Source organism: Sparus aurata, chromosome 23, assembly GCF_900880675.1.
Source record: "Sparus aurata chromosome 23, fSpaAur1.1, whole genome shotgun sequence".
NCBI lineage: Eukaryota > Metazoa > Chordata > Actinopteri > Spariformes > Sparidae > Sparus > Sparus aurata.
In genome coordinates this window covers 13,626,949-13,650,913 of record NC_044209.1, presented here as the reverse complement: position 1 = coordinate 13,650,913, position 23,965 = coordinate 13,626,949, and the positions used below count along the sequence as shown (strand labels likewise).

The 23,965-nt window shown below is 45.0% G+C and overlaps 1 protein-coding gene across 33 annotated transcripts in view; it reads left to right on the top strand.

Annotated features, from left to right (window-relative positions):
* The window catches only part of LOC115575189 (voltage-dependent P/Q-type calcium channel subunit alpha-1A-like), an 87,347-nt gene extending 65,274 nt beyond the window's left edge, over positions 1-22,073 (top strand). For 6 of the 33 annotated variants that reach the window (XM_030407050.1, XM_030407049.1, XM_030407045.1 and 3 more), the window contains 10 exons: positions 3,589-3,694; positions 4,238-4,345; positions 5,377-5,477; positions 7,233-7,348; positions 7,446-7,578; positions 10,432-10,545; positions 11,923-11,961; positions 14,884-15,100; positions 15,281-15,564; positions 17,580-22,073. In XM_030407050.1, coding sequence (XP_030262910.1) covers positions 3,589-3,694; positions 4,238-4,345; positions 5,377-5,477; positions 7,233-7,348; positions 7,446-7,578; positions 10,432-10,545; positions 11,923-11,961; positions 14,884-15,100; positions 15,281-15,564; positions 17,580-18,398 — 2,037 coding nt within the window. In that variant the 3' untranslated portion in view covers positions 18,399-22,073. Of the gene's footprint in view, positions 1-3,588; positions 3,704-4,237; positions 4,346-5,373; positions 5,478-7,232; positions 7,349-7,445; positions 7,579-10,431; positions 10,546-11,922; positions 11,962-14,883; positions 15,101-15,280; positions 15,565-17,579 lie in introns of all 33 variants that reach the window. The other 27 variants (XM_030407047.1, XM_030407046.1, XM_030407043.1 and 24 more) reach the window with 15 other exon arrangements.
* The last annotated feature ends 1,892 nt before the right edge of the window (positions 22,074-23,965 follow it).

Genomic DNA, 23,965 nt, shown 5'->3' with positions numbered 1-23,965 from the left:
ACCTTCTCAGCTCGTTTGCGCCGTGTACGTTGGACACACAAGTTCACTTCCACAAGCACACAAAATCCATGCACATTATGACCAATAATGTCATGTTAGTGATGGTAGTAAGTGTAAGTACTAGGGTTGAGCAAGTACTCAGCTGAAATGAATATCCAGTGAAGATACTGCACTTTTTCAAGTATCATCAGAGTGAAATGTGTCAGTATCCGTACTCGTGATGAAATCCTTGCTGGGTAGCTGACTCTCCCACAGAAAACACCGCTCTTCAAACGCCTCGTCGGTAGTCCCAGCCTTTTAGTCGCACAGTTGCATTACTAAATGCCTCGCAGCTAGTTTGGCACGTAAGGATTTATTCAGAGCAGCTACTCTGCTGTTGTAGGCTCAGGCGTGTGTGAGGTGACCAATCAGAGCAGACTGTGCACTCGGGCGGTGGGGCCTTAAAGAGACAGCATTAAAAGCATGAAAGCATGTAAACTTAGTCTAGTACTATTTCGAATTAGTCCCCCCACTTGCGTTTAAAGCTAAGCCCATTTCGAGTACGGATACGGACGCAGGTAATTAAGTCGGCTGAGTAGATACCAATGATGGTGTACTGGCTCATCCCTAAAAAATACAAAAAAACCCATTAAAAATATCAATTAAATGACACGTCACACATGTAGGCACTGCTAAGCACACTCTCTTACATAGAAACATGCGTGTGCAGCAGGGCTTGGAAGGTCCGCCAGACTTACGTCCTCTTCCTCGTTCCGTCCTGTGGATGGGGCAGACACACACGTATGCACACAAAAAACACAACAGAATGAAGTCACATCAACCAACACGTGGATATGATCTGCTATTTCCAATGGTAGAGAGAGCAGAAGGGCTTGTGTCAGTGATGTGTTTTCCTCAGAGAGCCTTTGGTTCAAGCAGTTCTTTTTCCGTTACCCTTCATGTAGCAGCTCCGAGCCCCCGAGCAGCCTTTTTCTATCTGCAAGTCCAATCTTCTCTTTGTCCTTTGGTTCTGTCGTCAATGCAGTTCTATTCTGTTTCCAGCCCCCCCCCCCCACACCTTCATCTCTGCATATTGCTCCCCCTCCCTGCATATATACACCCCCCCTCACCTGCCTTCTGCATGGCCGATCACCACCACCATCCAAACCCTGTGCGCAGACTCCCGCCCCCCCCCCGTCTGTCATATAATCAGCACAGACGCAATTAATCCCACAGAAACTGTTATCAGAATCGGAAAGAAATAAGCGGAATGATAACAACAAATTGACCTTTATGTTACCACGTGTTCCCGCTGACACCTCGTGCGATTAACGTGGCGGTGTCGTGAACCATCATCAGCAGATCACTGTGTGCCTCAGGGGGCAGCCGGCCAAACAGCCTGTAGGCACAGGAGATCAGTCCATCGCCAACCATCGCTTCTCTCCAACTCCCACCTCCTTCTGCAGCAGACCTGGGATCAAATTTTACGCTATGCACGGTTCCATGTGGATGGGGCTTCGATACGAGTGCAGTCTATAATGTGAAACAAAGCAAAAAAAGTCATTGAAAGTTGCTGAAAATAACACATGTAAGTTATGAAGATGATTATTTATGATTACACAAACAAGTTGCTCCCTGTGTGGATTAAAACATATCATTTGACCCAGGCTTTTGCACCTCTAGCTCTGCCTCTTTCTCAATTAATCAAGTTTTTTTTTTTTTTTTTTTTTTAACTCCAACCTCACCTCAGAAGCTCTCTTTCTCTCCTCATCCTTTTGGTTTTACCCTCAAGCTTTTTTTCCCCTAAAAGCCTCCTCCCTGAACTAAAAGACAGCCCCATGAACCCCCTCCCCCTCCCCCTCCTCCTCCTCCTCCTCCCCCTCCCCTGCCGAAACAACCTGACATGCTTCACATTCATGGTTTGGGCAGAGCTCCCCTAAGAAGGTCACTCTCTCTGTGTTTACGCCCTATTACCTCCCACCTCCCGCTTTCCTCAAAGCACCTTTGCCAATGAGAGAAACCTTCACCTATGACCCTCCAACCAGTCCACAGAACAATGACCCAGCTTAGCTCCACCGCTTTTTACCTTTTCGATCTTCTCTGTCCCCGAAGAGAGACAGCAGAGCCTTCAGGCAGGACCGCTTTCTTACAGACACAGCCAGCTACGCGTGGTGATGTTTCTATTTCCTTTTTCGTTTTTTTCTTTGCATTGCTTTGTCTCTCGTTTGTCTATTTTTTGGTCACCTTCTCTCTTTACGCGCTCCACTCACAACCTGTTGACCTATTGATTTGATTCCTCTTTCATCTCCTTCTCTCTAAGCTTTGCCTTTCAACTCGCACGCGTCTATTTTTCGGGCAGAAGAAACATTTTCTTTTCACCCCATATTTCCTCGACATTCACGAGCACCGAAACCACACTTCCACGGTGGCCATTTCCTTTTTTCTTTTTCCTCTTCCTTTTCCTCCGCAGAATGCTGCTCTCTCTCACCTATTAACCCTCCAAGGCTGCGCCCATTTCTCGCACATTAGACATCAGATAATTAGCGATAGAGCAAGGCGCTCTATCATTTCAGCCAAGCCCCATCGCCTACAAATTTTCTTATTCCGTCCGGTAACGGCCACGTTTAAAAAAACAACCCCACAAAACTCATTTTTAATGTCGCCAACAGAGGATGCTTTCTGTGTAAGGCTGCGCAGCTGCTTGTCCTGTGAGGCATATTGCGTGTGCATTGCATGCCGCATGAGGGTGGGATGTGCAAGAAGGGTTCGGGAGGGGGAATAAATAAAAAAAAATTAAAAAAAACATTTTGATGAGAGGCATTTAATCAGGATGTCGGGGGGGGGGGGGGGGGGGGGTGCATGATATGCTGCATGTCTGGGATGTCGCCTTCTTCTGTCACCAAACACACACGAACGTCACTCTGTCATCCGTGAGTTGGTGTGTGTCTGCGTGTTGTCTGTTTGAATTGTAAACCAACAAGACCTGCGCAGGATCTAACCAATAAATGAAAACCAAAGTGTCGCCCTTTACTTCTACGGGTCCCTTGGTTGTTTTGGGTTTATTGGTTGATCGTGTGGTCTCTGTTGTTTTCACTGTGAACCTCCAAACCCCCAGGGGGAGCTGTGGATGGTGGTAGCCGCCGCTCAGCCTGTCCTCCCGCTTCTTCATTGGAGGCTCGAGATCGCCAGTTTGACCAACCTGTGAGGTCTTTTAGATGTCAAAAAACAAAAAGAGAAAACGGTTATGCAATATGTGAACGTATACTATACACAGAGGGATGAATCTGAGAAATAGGTCTTGATTTAACACCTTTGCACTCACAGGTTCCTTCACATAGCTAAAAAATCTGAATTTGTTGTCTGAGAATCGACTATGCCTAATTCGACACTGTAGCTGAATCTGAGTGGTTTGTCGCGGGCAGACAGTCAGGGCCGGCTACAGATGCTATGCACAGCTCCTTCGACCTCCTTTACCTGAACCCCTCCCTTTCCCCGCTCCCCCTCCCTTTCCCCTTCCTGCCCCCCCCCCCGTTCACCTGGAGGTTCCACATACACACCGGTCAACTTCCCCAGTTATCTCACCGCTCACCCTGATTGGCTCTCCCGCAGAGGCTGCTCCGCATGGATCTGCCCGTGGCCGATGACAACACGGTCCACTTCAACTCCACCCTCATGGCCCTGATCCGCACGGCTCTGGACATCAAGATCGCCAAGGGTACGGAAGGTTTGGAATCCCTCTTACTTCCTTTCCTCTGATTTTCACACTTGTTCTTCTCCTTTTTTTCCTGTGTCCCCCTCGTAGTGCAGCGCTGTCTGCTAGTTGTGCTGAACCCAGAACCCTCAGCTCTTCCTGACGCCTCCCCTTCTGTAGCTTAAGTGCAATGTGCTTTCTGTGGCGGTAGATCCCGTGCGTAGCGCGTGAGGCTGAAGGTTGAGGTCCTGTGGAGTCGAGGTTCTGTCACTTCAGCTTAAAAACTGAATTGCCTGTGTACAGTTTTCAGTCTTATCATCATGACCTCACTAACGACATGATCTTTCTTCTGTTTGTCTTCATTTTCATGTCTGTGTGTCCTCTTGTCTTTTAATCTGAATGGGTGTGAATGGTTTGTGTGTGTGCGTGTGTGTTTGAGTAAACTTTTTTATACCAATTTCTGTGTGGGCTGATGTGTCTCAATGTGCCAATGTACTTGGGCGTGGATGTCCGTGTTTCTATGCATGTGTATGTGTGTGCATGCGCGTGTCGGCTGAATCCGCCCAGGCGGTGTCGACAAGCACCAGATGGACGCCGAGCTGAGGAAGGAGATGATGGCGATCTGGCCCAACCTCTCCCAGAAGACCCTGGATTTGCTGGTGACGCCGCACAAGTGTAAGTTGCAGAGCGTGGGTTCGGGCGCAGCAGTGCGGCTCGGACGCAGCCGCCCAGTGCCGCCCAGTGCTCCAACGTTGTTTTCTGTTCACGCCACCTGAGGTCCGCTTCTCTCAGCCAGTCTCTCTCACTGCTGCACCCTCTGATACAGCCGGCACCCTATCCCCCCCCCCCACACATCCTCACCCACATATCTGCGATCACAACAAACAGAGGCACTGACGAAGCACAGGCTGCATGAGAGATGCAAATCAACTGCACACACTCGCTCAAAACTCCTCTTTTCTTTCAGCTACACTCCCCCAGTATAAACACAGCACAAGTCCCAGACCCCAACACTTCCCCTGTTCACTGTGCCTGAGATCAGAGGGTGCCTACTATAGATCAACTCTCTATAGACGTCTTTTCACTCCAGGGGCGGTCAGCTACATAAGCTAAATGGCTGGCTGGGCTCAAAAGAAAATACTGAATATTTTCGAGTGTTATCAAACTGAGAACTAATGCACAGGTGCTAACGCACTAGTTGCATAATGAAGTTGTTTTAGTTCGTGAAATGCATGAAAGTTACTCTTAAAATAGCTCGGAGCTAGGAAATGTGTTATGTATTTATTTGTAACCACGTCCAAAGAAGTCTCAAACAGCTATTTTTCCTTCTTTTTCTCCTTCACTTTTTTAATGGCATGGTTAAATTTGTGCTGCGTCCTGCGATCACATGATTGCAGATTCCTGGAGCGACTGGCTTTTTGTTTGATTTTAGGCCACGACGAGATGCTTTGACGACAAGACTTAACTGTGACGGATATAAATGCTTTATAGAGTGAAACTAAAATAAGTTTAAAAAAAAAAAAAAGAAAGAAAGAAAATCAATCTGTCTGTGAAAAGACTATTTGCTCTGTGTTTGTGTCTGTGTAAGAGTCCAAATGTGTTTGTCTCTTTGTGTGCATGCCTCACCCCCTTTCTACCATTCCTCGCGCTCAGGGTCCATTCCAAAGGGTCTAATCTTGCAGGGTAACTTGTCATTCTCTCAGCAGCGACAGACCTGACAGTGGGGAAAATCTACGCTGCCATGATGATCATGGAGTACTACCGGCAGAGCAAGATCAAGCGCTCGCAGGCCCTCCGTGATGACCAGGTACTGCTGTCTGAAGGAGAGAAAAAGCACTCGGCTCTACCTGCATCCGACCCTTTTGAAGTCAAAGGCAGACTGACGCACTGAAATCAAGGCTGCGGGGCTGTAGTTCCCTTCATATAAGACTGGGCTGTGACAACCTTGGTTTAGATCCAGGGTCCTCATTCAGTCATCCAAAAGGGGCATGCAGGGGGGTGAACACAGAAATCTAGCATTCGAACGCAATCTCCTATGAATGCTCCGTTTTCCAACAGTAAAAACTGCTGCCACCTGGTGGGCAAAGTCTGGCACTGCTCGCCTTTACAGTATCTGTAACGTCGGTGTTATGCAAGCATTTCTCACAAGGAGAAGTGTACTTTTCCACCCAAATTTCCGAATGCTGAATTAGCAGGTGATTCTACACCAACGTGTTTGCAGTCGTTTATCTGTTCAGACGCCAGAGACTGCAGGGATTTGGTTGTCACAGCCCCCCTGATCATGTTGATATGACAGCTCCATGTGCCGAGCTCGATTCCTTTCCCGTGTCGACTGCTTGTAAAGATTACCGTTCCTCCTCACTCATGCTTGTAACCTTGGACTGTTAGATTTTGCATTATGATATTGCCGCACCTTCCCCCTTCAGTCAGCACGCCGTCCCTCGTTAAAAAAAAAAAAAAAAAAAAAAAAAAGGAGAGAACGCTTTTAATTTTGCTGTATTTCATCTTGGTGATTGAGATCATAAGATGATATCAGAGCAGAAATGTAATGGTCTCTAATGGGTTTATGCAGCCAGCTTGGACCATAAACATTTGGAGAGCTGCATGCTTCTGAGGAGACTCATCAAGCTGATTTATCAGTGCACGTTTTGAACGTGTCATCAGCGAACCTCCTTCACCCTTATTTCTTTTTTTTTTTTTGCTTTCTCATGCACCACTACCAGGGAGAAACTCCTCCTTCCTCTGGCCACACTCCCATTGTTCTATACTTTCATACTCTACATCATCTCTCTCAGTCCTCCTGCCGCATTGTAGACTGCCGCCTGCCTCGACTGGGGCGGCGGTGTTTCGTGATCCAATAAAAATGTCATTAGTGCAGCAATCAGAAAGTTTTTATATGTTTCGCATATTGTACTTTACTGGGACATTGTATTCCGCGCTTGCACAGATAGACAGGAGGTCTTGGGGTTTGAATAAAGGCAGGGGGAAAACAATTGTGAAAGGTTTTAAGGGAGCACTGTTATAAAGTGGGGGGCTATTCTACTTAATGAATGGAAATGAATGTAGCCTTTGTCCTGCATCCTGTATCTCACCTGCTGTATGTTCCCCTCCACAGGATTGTTGCAGAGCTTATCTGCCATGTCCTCTATCCTTCCTATGAACAAGGCCCCTCTGTCTGCTTTGTTTGCTTTTATTATTTTGGTATCAATACTGCAGTCTTTAGATCTAGCCTGAGATGAGACCCAGAGTGATTGCTGATCGTTCCTTTTGATCCTGAACCTCACTCCGAATGGTTAAAGTCCTGGACGGGGGGTCTCCGGGTCCCACCATGCACTCTTAAGTCCATCCATCTCTTTCTCCTGCTAGCTGCTGGGCATCACTTGCTCAAGAGTCAGACCACTCCCCCCATTTATTCCTCTTCCATTACCTCTCTTGCCTCGCCTCGCTTCAGCCGACAGCCCTCTCTCTACATGCCCACTGTACCTGCTCTGCCCGTTTTCCCTCCATTTCCCTGTCAGTCTGCCTGATAGCTGGCGACGGCCATGTTGTATATCTCACACAGAATCGAACGCCATTACTGTTTCAGCGCGTGGAGCCACCTTCCCCCGCCCAGGACGGGGGTCCGGGACTTAAAAACGCCCTCCCTCCACCTGAGACGTCCGAGACTGTCAACAGCCTGTGAGTTTGACGTCGGTGGCACTACATTACACGAGGTCGGTTTTGTTAAAAGCAGTTAAGGAAGGCGTGTCTATGACACTGTACGTGTGTGTGACAGGCCGGTGGAGGGTGGGATTCCGGAGAGCCACTCATGGGTGACGGCTCGCGCTCAGGAGATGTCGCAGAAGGTCGGCAGCTGGAGTCCTGAGGGACACCCTGAGGATGGCCTGGGAAGCATGACCAACTCTCAGGTAGCGAGGTTACACGCAGACACACACACACACCGAGGACCACACACTTCACAGCACAAAACACACATGAAACAGACGGCACGGCAAGTTTGTGTGAACAAACGCTCGATCCATTCAACATTTGTTTTCTACTTCCATGTCATCGCTACCAAGTGAACTCCCAAAGAACCACTGAGGATGCTTAAATGGTAAACTGAACTATGATCTTGCAAATCCGTCCCCGTGGAAAGCAGTGTCAGCCTTGTTCGTAACCCCTAAAGGTTTGTGCTCCCCTCATTAAAACTGAGGGTGAAATGGAAAATACAGCTACCTATTGTTGATCAGGGAATTGACTTGCTTCTTGTTTCATGTTTAACACTGCGTTCCAATCAGTATCACCAATATTTGTTAAACCTGTGCTACCTTGAAAATAGCCAACGTTCTCCTTAGATACTGTATATAATCTGCAGCCATCTTGGCCCAAATGTACTGTCCAGTCTTAACTGCCTTGTTGCCTTTATAATTCCTGCACGGCAGTTCATTTTTCACGTCCCGCGATCGCTCTTACTGTACCTCTGTTTCTTCAGTCAGCACCGACACGTTGCGTTTAACCTTCCTTTGATTAGTTCCATCTCTCAAACCTGTCTCCTCTCATCTTGCTGAAGTTTTTCCCTCATCATTTCATTCAGAGTCTATCTTGCCTTTGTCTTCAGAGTGGTTCATGTCTCTGTCCTCATACCGTTAAACCTCTCTGCTTGTAGACCTCCTGGAGGGCCTGACGGGTCTCCACACCAGTCAGCCCTGTAACATAGCCGCTTCTCCATGTCAATTCAACAGAGGTCCGGAGAAGTTTAAACGCAGTAGTTGGATAGAAGAGAGTGGCCGTTGGCGTCATTCAAACCATTTTTGAATGATAACCCACGTCAGTTAGATTCAATGCAAATGGGATCATCAAGCACAAACGACTACGTGATATTAGACGGCAAAACGCCTGTACAGGAAACAGACGACTAGAATGTATGTGCAGAGCCAACAAGCTGCAAGCACATGCTATGAGTGGTTTTGCACTTTTCTAGCGTAACATATATAGATTTATTAGTTATTATATAATTGACTTTATTGGTGTGCCTTGGCTTTATAAGATTAATTTAAGTTTACGTGATGAAATAGCTGGCCCTCCATCTCAGCTATTAGTTGAAACTTAAACTTTGCTGTGGTTGATAACACTTCACAACACTTTATTTGAAGGGGGTGTGTAGAAGTCTGACAGGGCACCTACCATGAACATAATGAGACTTTATGAATGTTTATTACTGTTGTCGCCAAGGTTCATCCCGTCACTTTGGAGGCAATTGAAATTAACCAAGACAACATAACCATAAACATGTCACAGCAGGCCCAGTTATCAAATCAAACAATTTTGCTTTATGTGCTAGCATTACATTAAACGGCCTTATATGGTATTTGGGCATTGGATGAGACCAATAGAAATGTGTCATGTATATTTTTCTCGACCTCAAGTGAAGAGGTACAATTCATACATGTCAGTAAGATATCATTAAATCTTGTGACTATTTTGACAACAGCGAAGAACCAAGGTGATTTATGGCCTTTTACCGGTTGCTAAAGTAAGCTGACTGTAGCTAGTTAGCTGCGGAGCTAGCGCTCGTATTGAGCCAAACCCAGCAAGAAAGCCACTTTGGTACTGTTACTCCTTGTCGTCCAGCTCGCATCCATCAGAGCCAGATGCTGTGCTGCTATGTCTGTATTCGCTGGTTAATCTAACACTGTTACAAAAGCATTTGACAGTGTAATGACGCTAAATGACACTTTGTACCACTGCAGCTGAGCCCAAGAACAATATTCATGACATAATTTTCATGCAGTCGTGACAGCCAATGACAAAACCAGCAACACATAGCAGTTTAATGTAATGTTGCTTAATGCTTTCTTTAAGTTTGATGATTAGTACCGCAGTGACATGTTTATGACAGGTCATGTTTAGGCCCACCAGGTCTACAGTCGGCTGCTAGGCATCGTCAGGTCCCTCTGTGAGCATCCTGACCGAGGCACAGGAGATGTGAGGCGACATAACAGTCAGCCTTCACTGCAGCTGCTTCTTTGGTGTCAGTTTGGTGTGTCGGGGCTGCTAAACAATGTCAACTTGGCAATGAATGTGACTCGATGACATTGTCATAATGTCTTAAACATTCAGACTCGTTCATGTTCATGACAGGTGTCATGTCACGGTTGCGACCGTGTCATCTCAGTCTTACGCCCAACCCTTGGAATAAAGCTTTTGCAGTGTAGCTAAGGGGGGGGGGGGGGGGGTGGTTAGACTGCCAGCTACCAAATTCAGCTCCACTCCTCCATTTCACAAAATATGTATTATTTTTTTAATTTAGTGCCTGCAGTGTATCAGTGCCTGCACCTGGACAACATCATCGCTTGTGTCTTACGGCGCTTCCCCCCAAATTCAGTCCGGCTGTGACTCACAAGCTCCTCCATTCGGCGCCGATGCCATTAACAAAAAGAATCTTTGCATTTGCTTGCAGCTCCATTTTTGACTGCAGACACAAAACTAGATTTTATTCATAATATTTTCACAATCTAGTAAATCCACTTAAGACCCAAACGCCCGATTCCTTTCTATTTCATTCATCGCAAGTCATCTAAAACTAAAGAAAGAAAGAAAGGTAAAGTCCCTCTTCACACACACACTCACCAAATTCTCCCACTGACTACTTTTCCCTCTCTGAGACCCTCAGTTCTCTGCTTTCTTTGGATAACAAACTCTCCCACCTATCCCCCTACTCCCTGTCAGTTTTCATGGCAGCCGTCACACCATCTCCTGCTCTCCTGCTCTGTTTACAGACGGTAGAGATGAGAGAGATGGGGCAGGATGGTTACTCGGATACTGAGCACTTTCCACCAATGGAAGGCCATGGCAGGGCCGCTTCCATGCCCCGCCTCCCAGGCGACAACCAAGTGAGCAGCATTCTCACCTTTTCCACTCTCTCTCTATTTCCCCCATTTTCTCTGTTCCTCATCTCCTTTTGTTCGAAAGGATCATATTCTCAGAGGTCTGACTTGTTGCTCAAAGATGTATTGCTGTGGTTACTCGAATCCACGTTGGAGATGGACCTTTATGAAGGCCACATTCACAAAAGCATATTGCCACTCGTATGGTGCACAGGTGGAAATTTCCCGTGGGTGAGCCAAGAATCACCAGCAAACAAGTCATCCAATCATGAAGATATTTCTGGCGAAAACATTGAAATGTTTTGCTGAAATGTGGACCCTCCAATCTTGAATTCAAGAGGACCACAGCAAGGCAACGTCAGACCTTCTGCTCCTCCTCTCTTCTTCTACTGTTGTCTTCTGCTCTTCCTCTCATCCCTCCACCTGCATGCAGGTTTTTAACCGTGTTGGTCCCCCGTTTCCATCCAAAACACACTCATCCATTTTCTATTGTTTCATATCCCGGTGAGTGCTCTGGTTGTCATATGCACACAACATATTTATTAAATACAAATGTGCACACATACATACAGATTACACACTTCTCTGCCCTCCATTATTTCCTCTTCTTTTGTCAAGATTTATTTATCTTTCGCTGTTGTTTTTTCTGCTAAACTGTGTCTTCCTTCCTATCAGAGGTTTTGACTGTGCTGAGTTCTTTTTGAATTTTTTTGTGGGGGTCTATGTTTTTTTCAACCAGGACTGGGACTTGCACAAAATTGTGTATTACAGATGTGTGTGTGTGTGTGTGTGTGTGTGTGTGTTACAGATGCGTGTGTTTTGTGGGTGTGTGTGCTCTGCATTTTTTCTGTGCTCTCACTGTCCTCTGTGCCCTGAAACTCACACTGTTTCTGTCGCTCTGCTGTCCAAATGTAATTGTCTGTGTGTGTGTGTGTGTGCGTGCGCGTGTGTGACTATGCATATCCATTTGTACATGTATTTTGCCGATTGTCGCCATTGCTGTTGTGACCGTGGTGCCGTTGATTGAGCATTTTCATGGTGACCTTGTCTATACTGTATAACCCTGTTTTGGCGCGCACCACCCAGTGTCTGTGGTAAGTGTCTCTCTTCCACCTTCACTGCTGCTTTGGTGTCTAATCAGACTCTCTTTCTCTGTTCCTCCTTCTCTCTCCGTCTCTTTCCACTGTGGCACCTCATCTTTTTTTGGGTTGAACCTCCACCTAACACTCTTTGTTTTTTTTACCCGTACCCCCCTTTTCTCTTTGCACTGTGTATCAATCCATCCCTGATGTCTCCCTTACTTCTCTCCCTTTCTGCTCCGTGTGTGACCACACCTTTGGTGTATTCTGTGGCTCTGTGTGTGTCTTCTCTGTGCTCATACAGCAGCGGAGGAGAGGGAAACAACGTGGCAGTACCCTAAGTGTATGTACCCTGTCTTCCCTGTCTCGTCTCTCTCTATCTCTCTCTCCTTCTCTCTCTTTTCTCTCTCTTTCACTCTCACATACTCACACATTTTTTTTTTTTTGTCGTATCTGTTCCGTCCCCATGTTGTGTCCTTATCATGACAGGGGTTTTCCTTTAAAACCTAATTAGACATTTTGGGGGGTTTTTGGGCATGATGACCAAATCATTATCCCAGTCCAATTTTCAAACAAATCCCAGCATCCTTTGCTTCTTCTCTACCGTAGTTGGGTTTGGAATTGGGCTGAACTCTTGCACGTCCCCTGTCATCCTCAACACTCACGCCACACTGTCTCGTGGCTTCTCTGTCTCTCTCTCTCTCTCTCTCTCAGCTGTTGCTGCTAGTGCTTTGTCGCTCCATTTCCTCATGCCTGTGTGCTCGTCTATGATGATGTTGTCCATGTTTTCCCTTCCGTGTCTGAGTCTCCATTCCAACCTACCCACCTGCATGCAAGAAAATCAGGGCTCCAGACTAACTTTTATCACCACCGTCCAACCATCCCCAAAAAGAATTTTAGCATACCAAATTGAATGTTCGCCATCCCAAAATCAAAATGTTGGTATTTGGTCAAACAATGTATATTATCTATATTTGCCAGAGGTGTTAGCAGTACTTCAGTAAATTTATTTCACTGGAAACTTGACATGTTGTCAAATTGAACTGGAGTTCTCTGTTCAACGCCATTTTGTTCTGAACAGAAAATCAGTCTGCTGTTAGCTTCTGTAGCTCCATTAGCTTCTGTGCAGTTAGCTCTATTAGCTTATGCAGCTCTACTAGCGCCATTAGCACTATTAGCCCAAGTAGCGGTTAGCTCCATTAGCTCTACTAGCTTTATTAGCTCTATTAACTCCATTGGCTGTTAACTTCATTAGCTGTTATATCTGTTAGATCCATTAGCTCTACTAGCTCTATTAGCTCTATTAGCTCCATTAGCTCCATTAGCTGTTAACTCCATTAGCTGTTATATCTGTTAGCTGTTAGATCCATTAGCTCTATCCGCTCCATTAGCTCTATTAACTGTAAGCTTCATGAGTGCTATTAGCTAAATTTGCTCTATTATCTCCATTAGCCCTTAGCTCCATTAGTTCAATTAGCTGTTAGCTCCATTAGCTCTACTAGCTCAATTAGGTATTAGTCGCATTACCTCTATTAGCGCTGTTAGCTGTTAGTGTCATTAGCTTATTAGCTGTTAGATCCCATAGCCAAACATTTGTAGTTCACAATGTTGCCTAGCATTATTTGGGGCATAGCGCATCCCCGTCAATAGTGAGTTTGCAGAGCCTTTGCAGATTTCAGCATGCTAAATTTTTCATAGGTCTTGCGCTGAGTCGCCAGCCAGGACATTGTTAGTCTTGAGCCCTGCAAGAAATTTTTTGAAATGCGTTTAAGTCAGTATGTGTTTATGTGTGTGTGTGCCTGTGTGTGTGTGATTAACAATGAGAGCATAATGGGTATGTGTGCGTGTGAGTGCATATGTGGTTGGGATTCTCAGTGCTACTCCTCTGAGGCCAGATAATCTGGCGATCTGTCATTTGTCAGCTGATTTGTCTAATACACAAGAAACTGGCCCGCTCAGCTGCCAAAAAGGATCTAGCACTGAAATAGCCTGATACGGTTAACATGTCCAGGTCAGCAACTCGTGGCCCCATAGGCTCTGTCCTGCTGTCCCGCCTCAAAGCATGAGGCCTCAGCACTGCAGATGGAAGTTCTCATGTGGGTAGAGGACTCAGGACAACCCCTATGTACCTGCATGGCTGGAAGAAAGCACGCTGAAACAGAGCAGAAATAGAGGAGTTTTGTGCAGCCTGGAATGTGTCATGTTCAGGGGTTCATGGGTGGTGAGGATGGCGGACGGTTGCAAGTCATACTGACCCTTCTATCCCCCTTTTTACAAAGCAAGTTACAGAAGCATGGAAGGCATGGCTGTTTGCCATCATCTCTTTTATTTGATTTCTTTTTACTTTTTACTCTTACCTCTGTATGGGGGTCGGCAATCAATGTAGTTTTCAGCCTAGCTGCAGTTTTCCTCCATGATTTTTATCGGGGGACCAGGACAGGTGTAGTAAAGACCTGAGAGAACGCTGTGAATTGGAAACATAAAGATTCATGAGACTGTTGGGTTGGTGTTGCAGTCCACTCGTTTGTTAGAAGTAGCCAAGCTTTAACAATTGACAATTGAATTTTCATATTACTATTTTTGTATCCAGTATTAAAAAAAGTTAGCAAATTATCACGTTTCTTTTTTATTTATATTTTACACAGGATTTGCAAAGAATATAACCCCGCCATAAATATTTAATGCTGTTGAAATAAACGTGTACTTTATTTAACAACGTTATTATATTTTAATTTAAAAATTGTTTTCTGTTAACTTTATCTGGCATGTTGTCTACCTGTTTAGCAGCCTTGTGCTGAACGAGGGATGATTTTGAACACTATATAGGAAATTGAGATCACTGTGTTTCTATTTATACAGGATACATACTGTATATTGTTTCGTCTGTCCTCAGTGGACTTGAAAAATGCTGATTATTTTTGTAGGGGGGTCACATTTGGCCCATGGGCTGCTTTTTGCCGACCCCTGCCCTATTAACGGTATACAGTGTGTATATTTTTGAAAAAGCATGATGGGACATTTTAACTGATGTGGGGGTGTATGATTTTTTTGGGATGGGAATGTTGGAGGCAGGTGGGTGGGCTTTCATCATTCGAGTTCAAGAAAACATTACCCCATTCGCACATGGATACATGCACACACATACACATAGTGCCTCTTACCCAATAGCTCACAGAAAACACCAACACATCAATCAAAGGAATCGACTGCATCTTTCTCCTTCTCTCCCCCCTCGCCTTCTTGGTGGCTTCTCTTTCTCTCTCAGACCATCAATGACAGCAGCCCCATGAAACGCTCTGCCTCGTCGCTGGGCCACAGCCGGTCTGGGCGTGGCCACAGAGACAAAGGAGGGCCAGATGACTACAACATGGATCGGGTGATACCTGAAGAGGGGAGGTCTTCCAGACATGGGCACCGGCGAAAAGACCGGGGCCACCGAGCATCTGAGAGGTCCCTCTGTCGCTACACAGAGGCTGACACAGGTATACATTATAACAAAGGACTCTAAGGAGTCTTATTTGTGATTTGCATAACAAAGACTTGGTAGTGTCTTCTTAGTGTTGTTGAAGCGTGATGTCATATTGTTATGTAATGGACTTAAAATATTTAGAGTTGTCACCTCACTTAATGTCAATAATATATCCAATGAACTTCACCATCAGGCCTGGGCACAGACCTAAGCACAACCACCCAGTCAGGCGACCTCACATCCAAAGACAAGGATCGTGACAGAGATCGCGGCCGGTCCAAAGACCGGAAGCACCACCACCACCATCACCACCACCACGGCTCCATGGACAAGGAACGCTATGTAGCAGAGCGAGGGGGGGAGTATGGTCACAGGCACTCCCGGGACAGGGATCACGACCGGGAGAGGGAGAGAGAAAGAGACCGACGCTGGTCGAGATCACCCAGCGAGGGTCGGGAGTGCTTGACGCACAGACAGGTGGGCTTCTGGGTACCAGTGTGCATGTAGCGTGTCCAGGTTTGGAGCTTTCTTGTACAAAATGCAGATGAATAAACACATGCTTAGTGTTATGCTGAAAGTTTAAGACATGGGCCTCTAGTTTGATTAACTGGTGCAATCAACCAATTATGCCGTGGTGGGCATCTGATGTGGTTTTGCAATAAAAAGTTCCTCTGACGTGTTTAATTGATTGAGCAAATTACCACCTGTGAACACCAAGTGTCAATCAGATCTCTTCTGAAAACCTCTGAATAAGGCAGTGAAAAGTAGCATAAACATGAAAGTTTTGATTTAATAACAGAGTGACAAAGAAATATCTTGTGGTATAACAGGACCACTCTTCTTTTTTTTTAAGACTGCCCTCAAATTAGAGGCCAAATCGTGTTGTTGTCATTAACAACTCAGAGTTTTGTTGAAAACGGCTTCGAGAGTATGAGTCCTTTATGTACATTCATATATGTATATGTTTGACTACATGCACACAAACATATTCATTACTGTCGGTATAATCATGCGAATACAAGTAAATGTTTGTTAAATGAAGTCACTGTTATCAAGTCACTGTTCCAGCGACAAACAAATATGCATTTAAATGTATATTTGAGTACCTGACTGCTGCCCCTACCTGCCCTGCCTAAATGTTTTTGGACTGTTCCCCCCACTGCCTTTCCTTTTATAGCATCCTTTTCCAAACACTTAACCTACTATATTTTAGACTTCCTAATGAAATAGGAAACAAAAACAATATCTCTGATCTACCTTTGCTGAAAAGCTTCTGTGATGCACAACATTCAACCTTATGCAGTGAAGTTTTATATTGTCACTTGAAAGGTTTTGCAAAGGAAGATAAATTGGGGAAGAATTGTCTTCTGCCATTTGAATTTTTGTCCTCATGTTATAAAAGAATATGTTGCGCACATACACCAATCAGCCAAAACATCCACAGGACTGGCAGGTAAGGTGAATAACATTGATCGTCTTGTTGCAAAGGCAATGTTCTTCTGGAAAAACCTTGGGTCCTGCCGTTCATATGGATGCCACTAGACACCCACCACACATGCAAACAACACTGCAGACGAAGTACACCTCCTCGTGGCAACCCAGATAGAAAAATTGTTTCGATGACACCCTCATCCAGCCCACATACCACATGGAATGATGGCACTTGGACGGTCGGCTTCTGTTTGCCAGATCTGAGCTACAAGCAGACGTCAGCCAAGAGCAAACCGAATAAACCAGAACAGCCCCCAAATCTGGATCACAGTTATTCTATTCTGGTGGGCTGGACCTTGCCCAGACTTGGGAATGCTACTCCGATAGCAGTGCGCAATAAACTGTCATTGCAGAGTGCACTACGCAGTGTTTGGTTGGATTGTGCATGTCAAGAGGCTTCCATACGAATGCCAGGACCCAAGGTTTCCCAGCCGAGCATTGCACTGTAATGATTTGATCTATTTTGTTCACTTCACCTGTTAATGTTGTGGCTGATCGATGTGTCACACGGCTCCCTCCCAATAATTTAAAACCAAGCACATTTTATGTATGTTTAGTCACCATATTTACCCTGTACCACATTTGTTGCTCCAGAAATCAACCCTTTACCCTTCTTTTCTCCTGTCGTCTTTTTTTTTTCTCTCATCTGCGTGACATGTTGCTTCTCTATGTATGGTGCTGTTTGGAATCTCATCTTTTTTATCCACATCCTCTGCTCTTGTTACTTTTTGATGCCTTTCATTTCTGCCTTTCTCTCCTCCACTCCACGTACATTATGACTGGTGCTTTTACTCTTATTGTTGCTGTGGTTCTTGTTCTTGTCTTTTCTTGCTTTCCTATCTGGACTCTGGCTTTCTTTTCGCCTCTCTCTCTTGCATTCTTTCTTTCCCTCTGTATTTGTTTTATACTCTATCTTTCCCATCTTCTTCTTTATTCTACATGTTCTGTCGTTGAATTTGTGGTTCGTTCTTTTTATTTGCTTTATTTCACTTTTTGTGTAGGGCAGTAGTTCGGTCAGCGGAAGTCCTGTCCCCTCAACCTCGGGGACCAGTACTCCACGTCGCGGCCGTCGACAGTTGCCTCAGACCCCCGCAACACCCCGGCCCCATGTCACCTACTCCCCTGTAGTCCGTAAGGCCATGCCCACACCACCTGGGGGGCCACAGGGCCGACCCCCAGCCCCAACCCCCCGCCACTTTTCTCCTGAGCCTCCCCAAGGTCAGGGTCCTCCCCCCGCTGGCCTCCCACTTGCCCACCATGGCCCACCCCGCCAGGGTCATCATCCCCCGCCTCGTTGGGGAGACATGGGTGGAGGAGGTGGCTCCATGGAAGGGGATGGCTGCTTCTACAACCAGGAGTACCACAACTATGAGCCCCACCATGAACCACCTGCCTATGAGCAGAGTCCCATGCCGGGTGGCAACCCCCACCCTCATGCCCTGGTCAACCATCCACTGCCGCCTCCTCCACAACCACAGCCACATAACCCACATCCCCTGCCCCCACCCCAGCCACACCCTGTAAACAACCCCCACCCTCATCCACCGCCCCACCAACAGCCCAGTCGCACCTCACCTAGGACTGCCCACCATGCGCCCCCACCCACCACCGCCCTGACCGGGCCTATACAGAGCCAGATGCAGCCTGCTGCCCAGCGCCGCCTACCAAATGGCTATCGCTCTTCATCACCTTCCACACATCTCCATGGACCCCCACACACTGGGCCTCAAAAGGTACCCCCTCCAGCTGGGCATCCTAGGGGTCCTCGGAAGGGCCTGCACGAACCCTACTGCGAGACGGAGGACGACGACTGGTGCTAGCCTCTGGGGATGGGGGAGGGGCGTAAAGGAGGAAAAAGAATTAATAGATGGACCAGAGATGAAGATAGGAAGCTCTGAACTAGAGCACTGACTGCCAAGGGAAACCGCGATTCTTTCTTTCTCGTCTGTTCAACTTTTTCCTCTCCTTCACTACTTGGCATGTCCCAGAGACAGTCTGCTAGATGACGGGACAGGTGTCAGGAGGAAGGGATGAAACAAGAATGCTGAGTCAGGATCTGGAGAAACAAGTGGTGAACGGGGAGATAACAAACCACCTCCATGTTCTGCTTGCATTGTTGTTGCATTCATCTCTTGATGCCAAATAAGACCAACCTCAAACTGCAGTTTTTAAGGATGCAAGCAGGAGGGGTAACAGACACTAGTCTTTGTGTGTCTTAAATTATGCCTCTGGCAATGAGCTACAGCCACTTACAAGATGTCAAGAGTTGCGACTCGACAAAAGACAAAAGAACGACCACTGTTTTTTTTTTCTTTTGCTTCTTGAAGCTAACTTCAGTTAAGTTGGCTGCAAAAAGAATCAAATCCAACCCTCCCAGCCACCAGTTGAATATTGATGAGTTTTATCATCTGTGTTTTTAAATAAGAACAAAACTGACAATGAGCCCTCCGCCTGTATGAGGTGAGATGGCTAAGTGGGTGGGAGAGTTGGGGATTGTTGCACGGGGTTGACAAGTCCGTCAGTGGGAGTCTAGAGGACAGGACGGATGTGCTGGGGATGTTCATCCCATATCCCCGGAGAACACCGTCCTCCCAGAGAACAAACAATTTAACCAACCTCAACATAAGACCTGCGAGAGAAGAAAAACAAAAAAAAAGTGGAGCTGGGTTTCAGAAACAAAAAAAAAACCAAGCAAACCAATAACTGTTTTCTGCAGTATTTCTTCTTCTATTCCTGCTTCTTCTTCCTCCTCCTCCTCTTCTTCAAAACATTGAAGCTTGAATCTTCTGTTGCACCCCACACAGCTTCGTTTTTTAGACTTGCGGAGTTGTACACCCTGTGGAGTCCTGCATGAATGATACAAAAAAAAAATGATAATAATAGCAACAATGAGAATCTACTGTATGCGGGGGGAAACTTTACTCTGTCATTTCTGTTGTGGTCTTTAGGGTTTCTCTCTTTTTTGAGTACAAATGGATTTCTGTTTCTCTTTCTCTCTCTTCTCTGTATGACATTCCTCTCTCTGTACCTTCATTTACACTAACGTGACAGAAGGCTATAGGGAGATTGGATAATTACTGTATCTTAATCTAAAAGGAGGAAATGATTACTTTTTGCTTGCTTGTCTGTATGTTCCGTGCCAGATGCCTGCCACTGATACAACTGGAATTGCACATATTTTTCTGTGGAAGTAACTTTTTGTAACTATGGTGATATTCCTAAATGATACACTGGGAAGCAGGGTAAAAGATACGATAGACGCGGTGTCCATATTGGTGAATGAAATACGTTCGACAAATCAGTAACATCTCAAAGTCTTCCAGGGTTTGGGGGTTAAAACAGAGACACCGGAGAGAAAGAGACCAATAGAAAAGCTGGAGAAAGGAGAGAAACTCTTCATCTTTGTTTTCTTCGTTCTTGAGTGTAATAATGGATAAACAGATTAATATAATAACTGCTAATGATCATGATGATCGCGACTAATGAGACAGATTCTCCATATTTGGTGTTATGAATTATCTTCTGTATGTTCGTTTGAGTTCGAGCTCAGCTAATCATTTTTCCAACCCTGAGGTGGAGCTCTGGCCCACAGTTGCATTGTGGGAGAATGAGTCTGCAGGAGGGCAAACTTGAGTCAAAGCTAAAGAATGTAGACCAGTGGGGGTGACTGCGATTGAAATACGATTGATTCGATATTGGTTAGACACAGCGGTTCCACCCAGGTTTTCTGCATTAAGCGGATGAGCCTCCTCTCAGATAGAGCAGAGTTCCACCACCACTTGTGACCTTCTGGTGGCGCTGTATGACTAACAGTGTCCCTGTAGTCTTTTGTACCTCTCCCTTTACTTCACTTCTGATTCAGAGTTGTTATACAGCATCAGTTCACCAAGAGTAGCTCATTCTCTCACTCGTAGACCACCTGGCCTGTGTAAACGCAGGCGACTGAACAGCACGGTCACACAGTTCAGACGGGCTGGAGAAAAGATGACTGGGCCTTGGTATGGTCCTGGAAAAAAGAAAAAAAAACATCTATGTTCCGTGTGTATCACTCTTGTATATCTTTAATTTCTTTCTGTGTGTTTTCTCTGTGTGCCTCAAACTAACACTTGTTAACGCACACCACTGTCAGCCCCAACATTGTTATCTTATCATTTTTCATTTCTTTGACCTGCGTTTTACCTGGAGGCCTATCACATGTTGACCAGAGAATGCACCGAAAAAAAAAAAAAAAAAATAGAAAAGAAAAATAACTGCCTATTAGTGTCTTTCCAACCTCAGTGGAATGTCACAGACAAGTATTTTTTCACATCACTACACTTAAAAATCAGAAAGCACACTAGGTATGTAGCTCCTGGTTGTGGTGTGTGTGTGTGTGTGCGTGTGTGTGTGTGTGTGTTTGTATGCGTGTGTGTGTCTGTGTGTTGTGTGTGTAAGTGGGTTTTTGCCTGGCTGTGTGCATGTACACTGATGAGTTTCTGATCAGTTTCGGTGTTTCGTTTTTCGTGCTGGCTTTGCTTTTTTTATTCTTTGTCTCCAGAAATCCTTTTGAGATCTTAAGATGTTTCGGTCAAATCATTCTAAAACGATCTTCGACTGTGTGTTTGTGCGTGTGTGTGTGTTTGCGTGTGTGTGTGTGTGTGTGAGTGACGTCAGTATCCCCCTGAATGAAAACATGCAAAGTCCCCCAAACATTCCCCATCCATCTTTGTGTCTATGCTGCAGTGAAATCCACTAACACGCTGATTAACCACACAAAGTCTTCAAAAAGCAATGTAAAGCCGCTACTGAGAAAAAAAAAGAAAAAAAAAGTTTTTTTTAAGTACAAAAGATTTTAAAAAAAGGAAAAAATATCTAGTTCCAGAAATGCATGTGCTATGTGCATGCCACACCGTGGGTTAACAGTCATCTTCAGGACATAAAAGAAAAAGCAGATTAATGAATTCAGAGGAATTAAAAAAGATATATAAATAGATAGATGTTTTTAAAAAGCAACGTTTCCTTTTTTCCTTCTATTTTTGAGAACAAAAAAGGTTAAAAATTACAACAAAAAAAAAATGTCTAAAGAATAAAAAAACGCAAAAGAGACTTTGGTGAGAGTCAGTCTCGTTTGTTTCCTTCTGTTACATGGGGGTTGAGGCACAACACGACCATGTTCAGGACACCACGAAAAAAAGAACTGTTTTTAATGAAAAAAAAAAATCTATATATACAAAGAAAAGAAAGTACAGTTCAGAAGACGATGTGTTCTCCCTTCTACTTTTTGTGGGGGTCAGGGGGTGCAGGAGCTGGCCAAGTCTGATGATGTGCTCATTATAACTGGCTGTGGAACCTTTGATCTCTCACTCACTCCCTCTTTTTTCTCTCTCTCTAAACTCTGTCTCTTTCACACTCTTATCTGTCGCACTCTCAACCTGTCTCACCGCTATTTCTACCAGTGCATTTTGTAATTCCAAACAGAACTCTTCCTAAAGAATAAAATCCAGAGAGAATGCACACCGCGCCGCCTCATTCCTTGTCCACGTTATTGCTTCAGTCTTTTTACCTGTGAGATCGTGTGTTGTGGGTGTGTGTGTGTGTGTGTGTGTGTGGGTGTGTGTATACGTGTGTGTGTGTGGCTCATATTTTTGGCCTTGAAGGTGTCCTGTGGAGGTAACTGGTAAACAAACGAATGTTACATTTCAATTAATGTGACATCCCCACCATTATGAACCCATAAAAAGTTACTTTTGGAAGTGATGACGCAGGGCCCCTTTCTGATTGGGTCTTATAAGTCACAACAACACAACGTCATTTGACCCCTTTTCCAAAAGAAAACACACTACTTTAGCCTGTATTCATCCATTAGCCTCGGCTACCAGGTGTAAATTCCACAATCATAACAAATCACAGGTGTTGCTGACCTTGTTGTCCATGCCAGCAGCTGTGGTGCAGTTAAATTCTGCATTTTAATTTATCTACTGCCGACACGCACAGGAGGCAGGCTGTTATTCAAGCCATCCCCATGTTCAGCGGCTCCATCAACTTCACATGGAGTGCTGTTTTCTTGTGGTTCCAGAGTAATGGCGGGAAAACGTTCATATTTGTGTAAATGCTGTGAGTTCAAACAAACCTGTTGAGGCCTTTCCCTCATTTTAATGCTTGCAACTATTTTAAATGTGACTTGTTCACATGCTTACTGGTGCATGACTGCGGTTCTTGCATTGCCAGCACCTGTCAAACACTGGAATAGCGTGAACCGTTGGAAACAAGAGGACTGACCAATTGTTGGCACGTGGGGTTTTTTTTTTTTTTTTTTATCAGGTGGCCAATAAGATAAATTAATTTCAAATGCACCCTGATAAATTATTAATGTTATGAATCGGCAAAGTAACCAATAACTACAGATCTTAAGTAAATGTAGTGGAGTTACAAACTACAAAATGTGCTACTTTAGTTAAAGTACCTCAAAGTATCTCAAAATTATAGGTACATTCCTTCAGTAAATTGACACATATTTTAATTTGAACTTGAAATAAATTACAAGTTTCAGTTCCCTGTCTGTTTGATTATCAGTAATCAGTAATCGGCCCAGAAACAAGCATATCAGTGTTTCTCTAAATGCCTGAGTCAAACAAAACGAGGGTCCACACAAGAAATCTGCGTGATGGTGTTATTGGGTTTCAAAAACTTGATGGATATTTTCTGGGCACCTTGAGGACAGTAGAACAAGCTTTAAACCGCCCTTCAGCATATTATCAGCCTTTAAAGTGGTTAAACACACAGCTGGCTACACATCCCGCAGACAGCAATAGTATCATTCTCTTGGAGTTGTATTTCTGTTCAGCTGGAAAATGTGCCTCTGTGTTCACCAACTTTGTATGTCTGCCGTTTGATAGTGAGCAGATGGAGTTGCCTATTGTGGCTAGATAAAGGGGTTGATGAGAGTTGTGGGACTGCGCTGAAGATTATGGTTGTAAAACCTCTCCGCAGTCTCTGTAGAAGTGGATGATAATTCTCTGTAGACATGGGGCCAAATGAAAATGTCACGTCAAAAATAATCCTGGCCAAAATAACTGTGATTCATAATACCACAATAACCGTCTATCAAAACATGCTTTAAACTCTTAAAATGACACTGAAAACACTTAATATTCTCATTTTTAATGATAGGGCTGTTTGTTTTGTCGAGCTAGACTGCTTTTTTAAGTGTTGTTTATCCTCATTCACACTTATTTCGATAATGGAAATTCACCATTATCAACCATTTATAGTTCTCTGTGAGTGAGTCACTGTGAGCACCACCATTCCAATATTTGACCCATCGTTTGTATACAGATATGCATTAGTGCAGTATTAAATTAAACCCACTGGGCTGATGGGGGACAGCGATGTAAACAAAAACAAAACG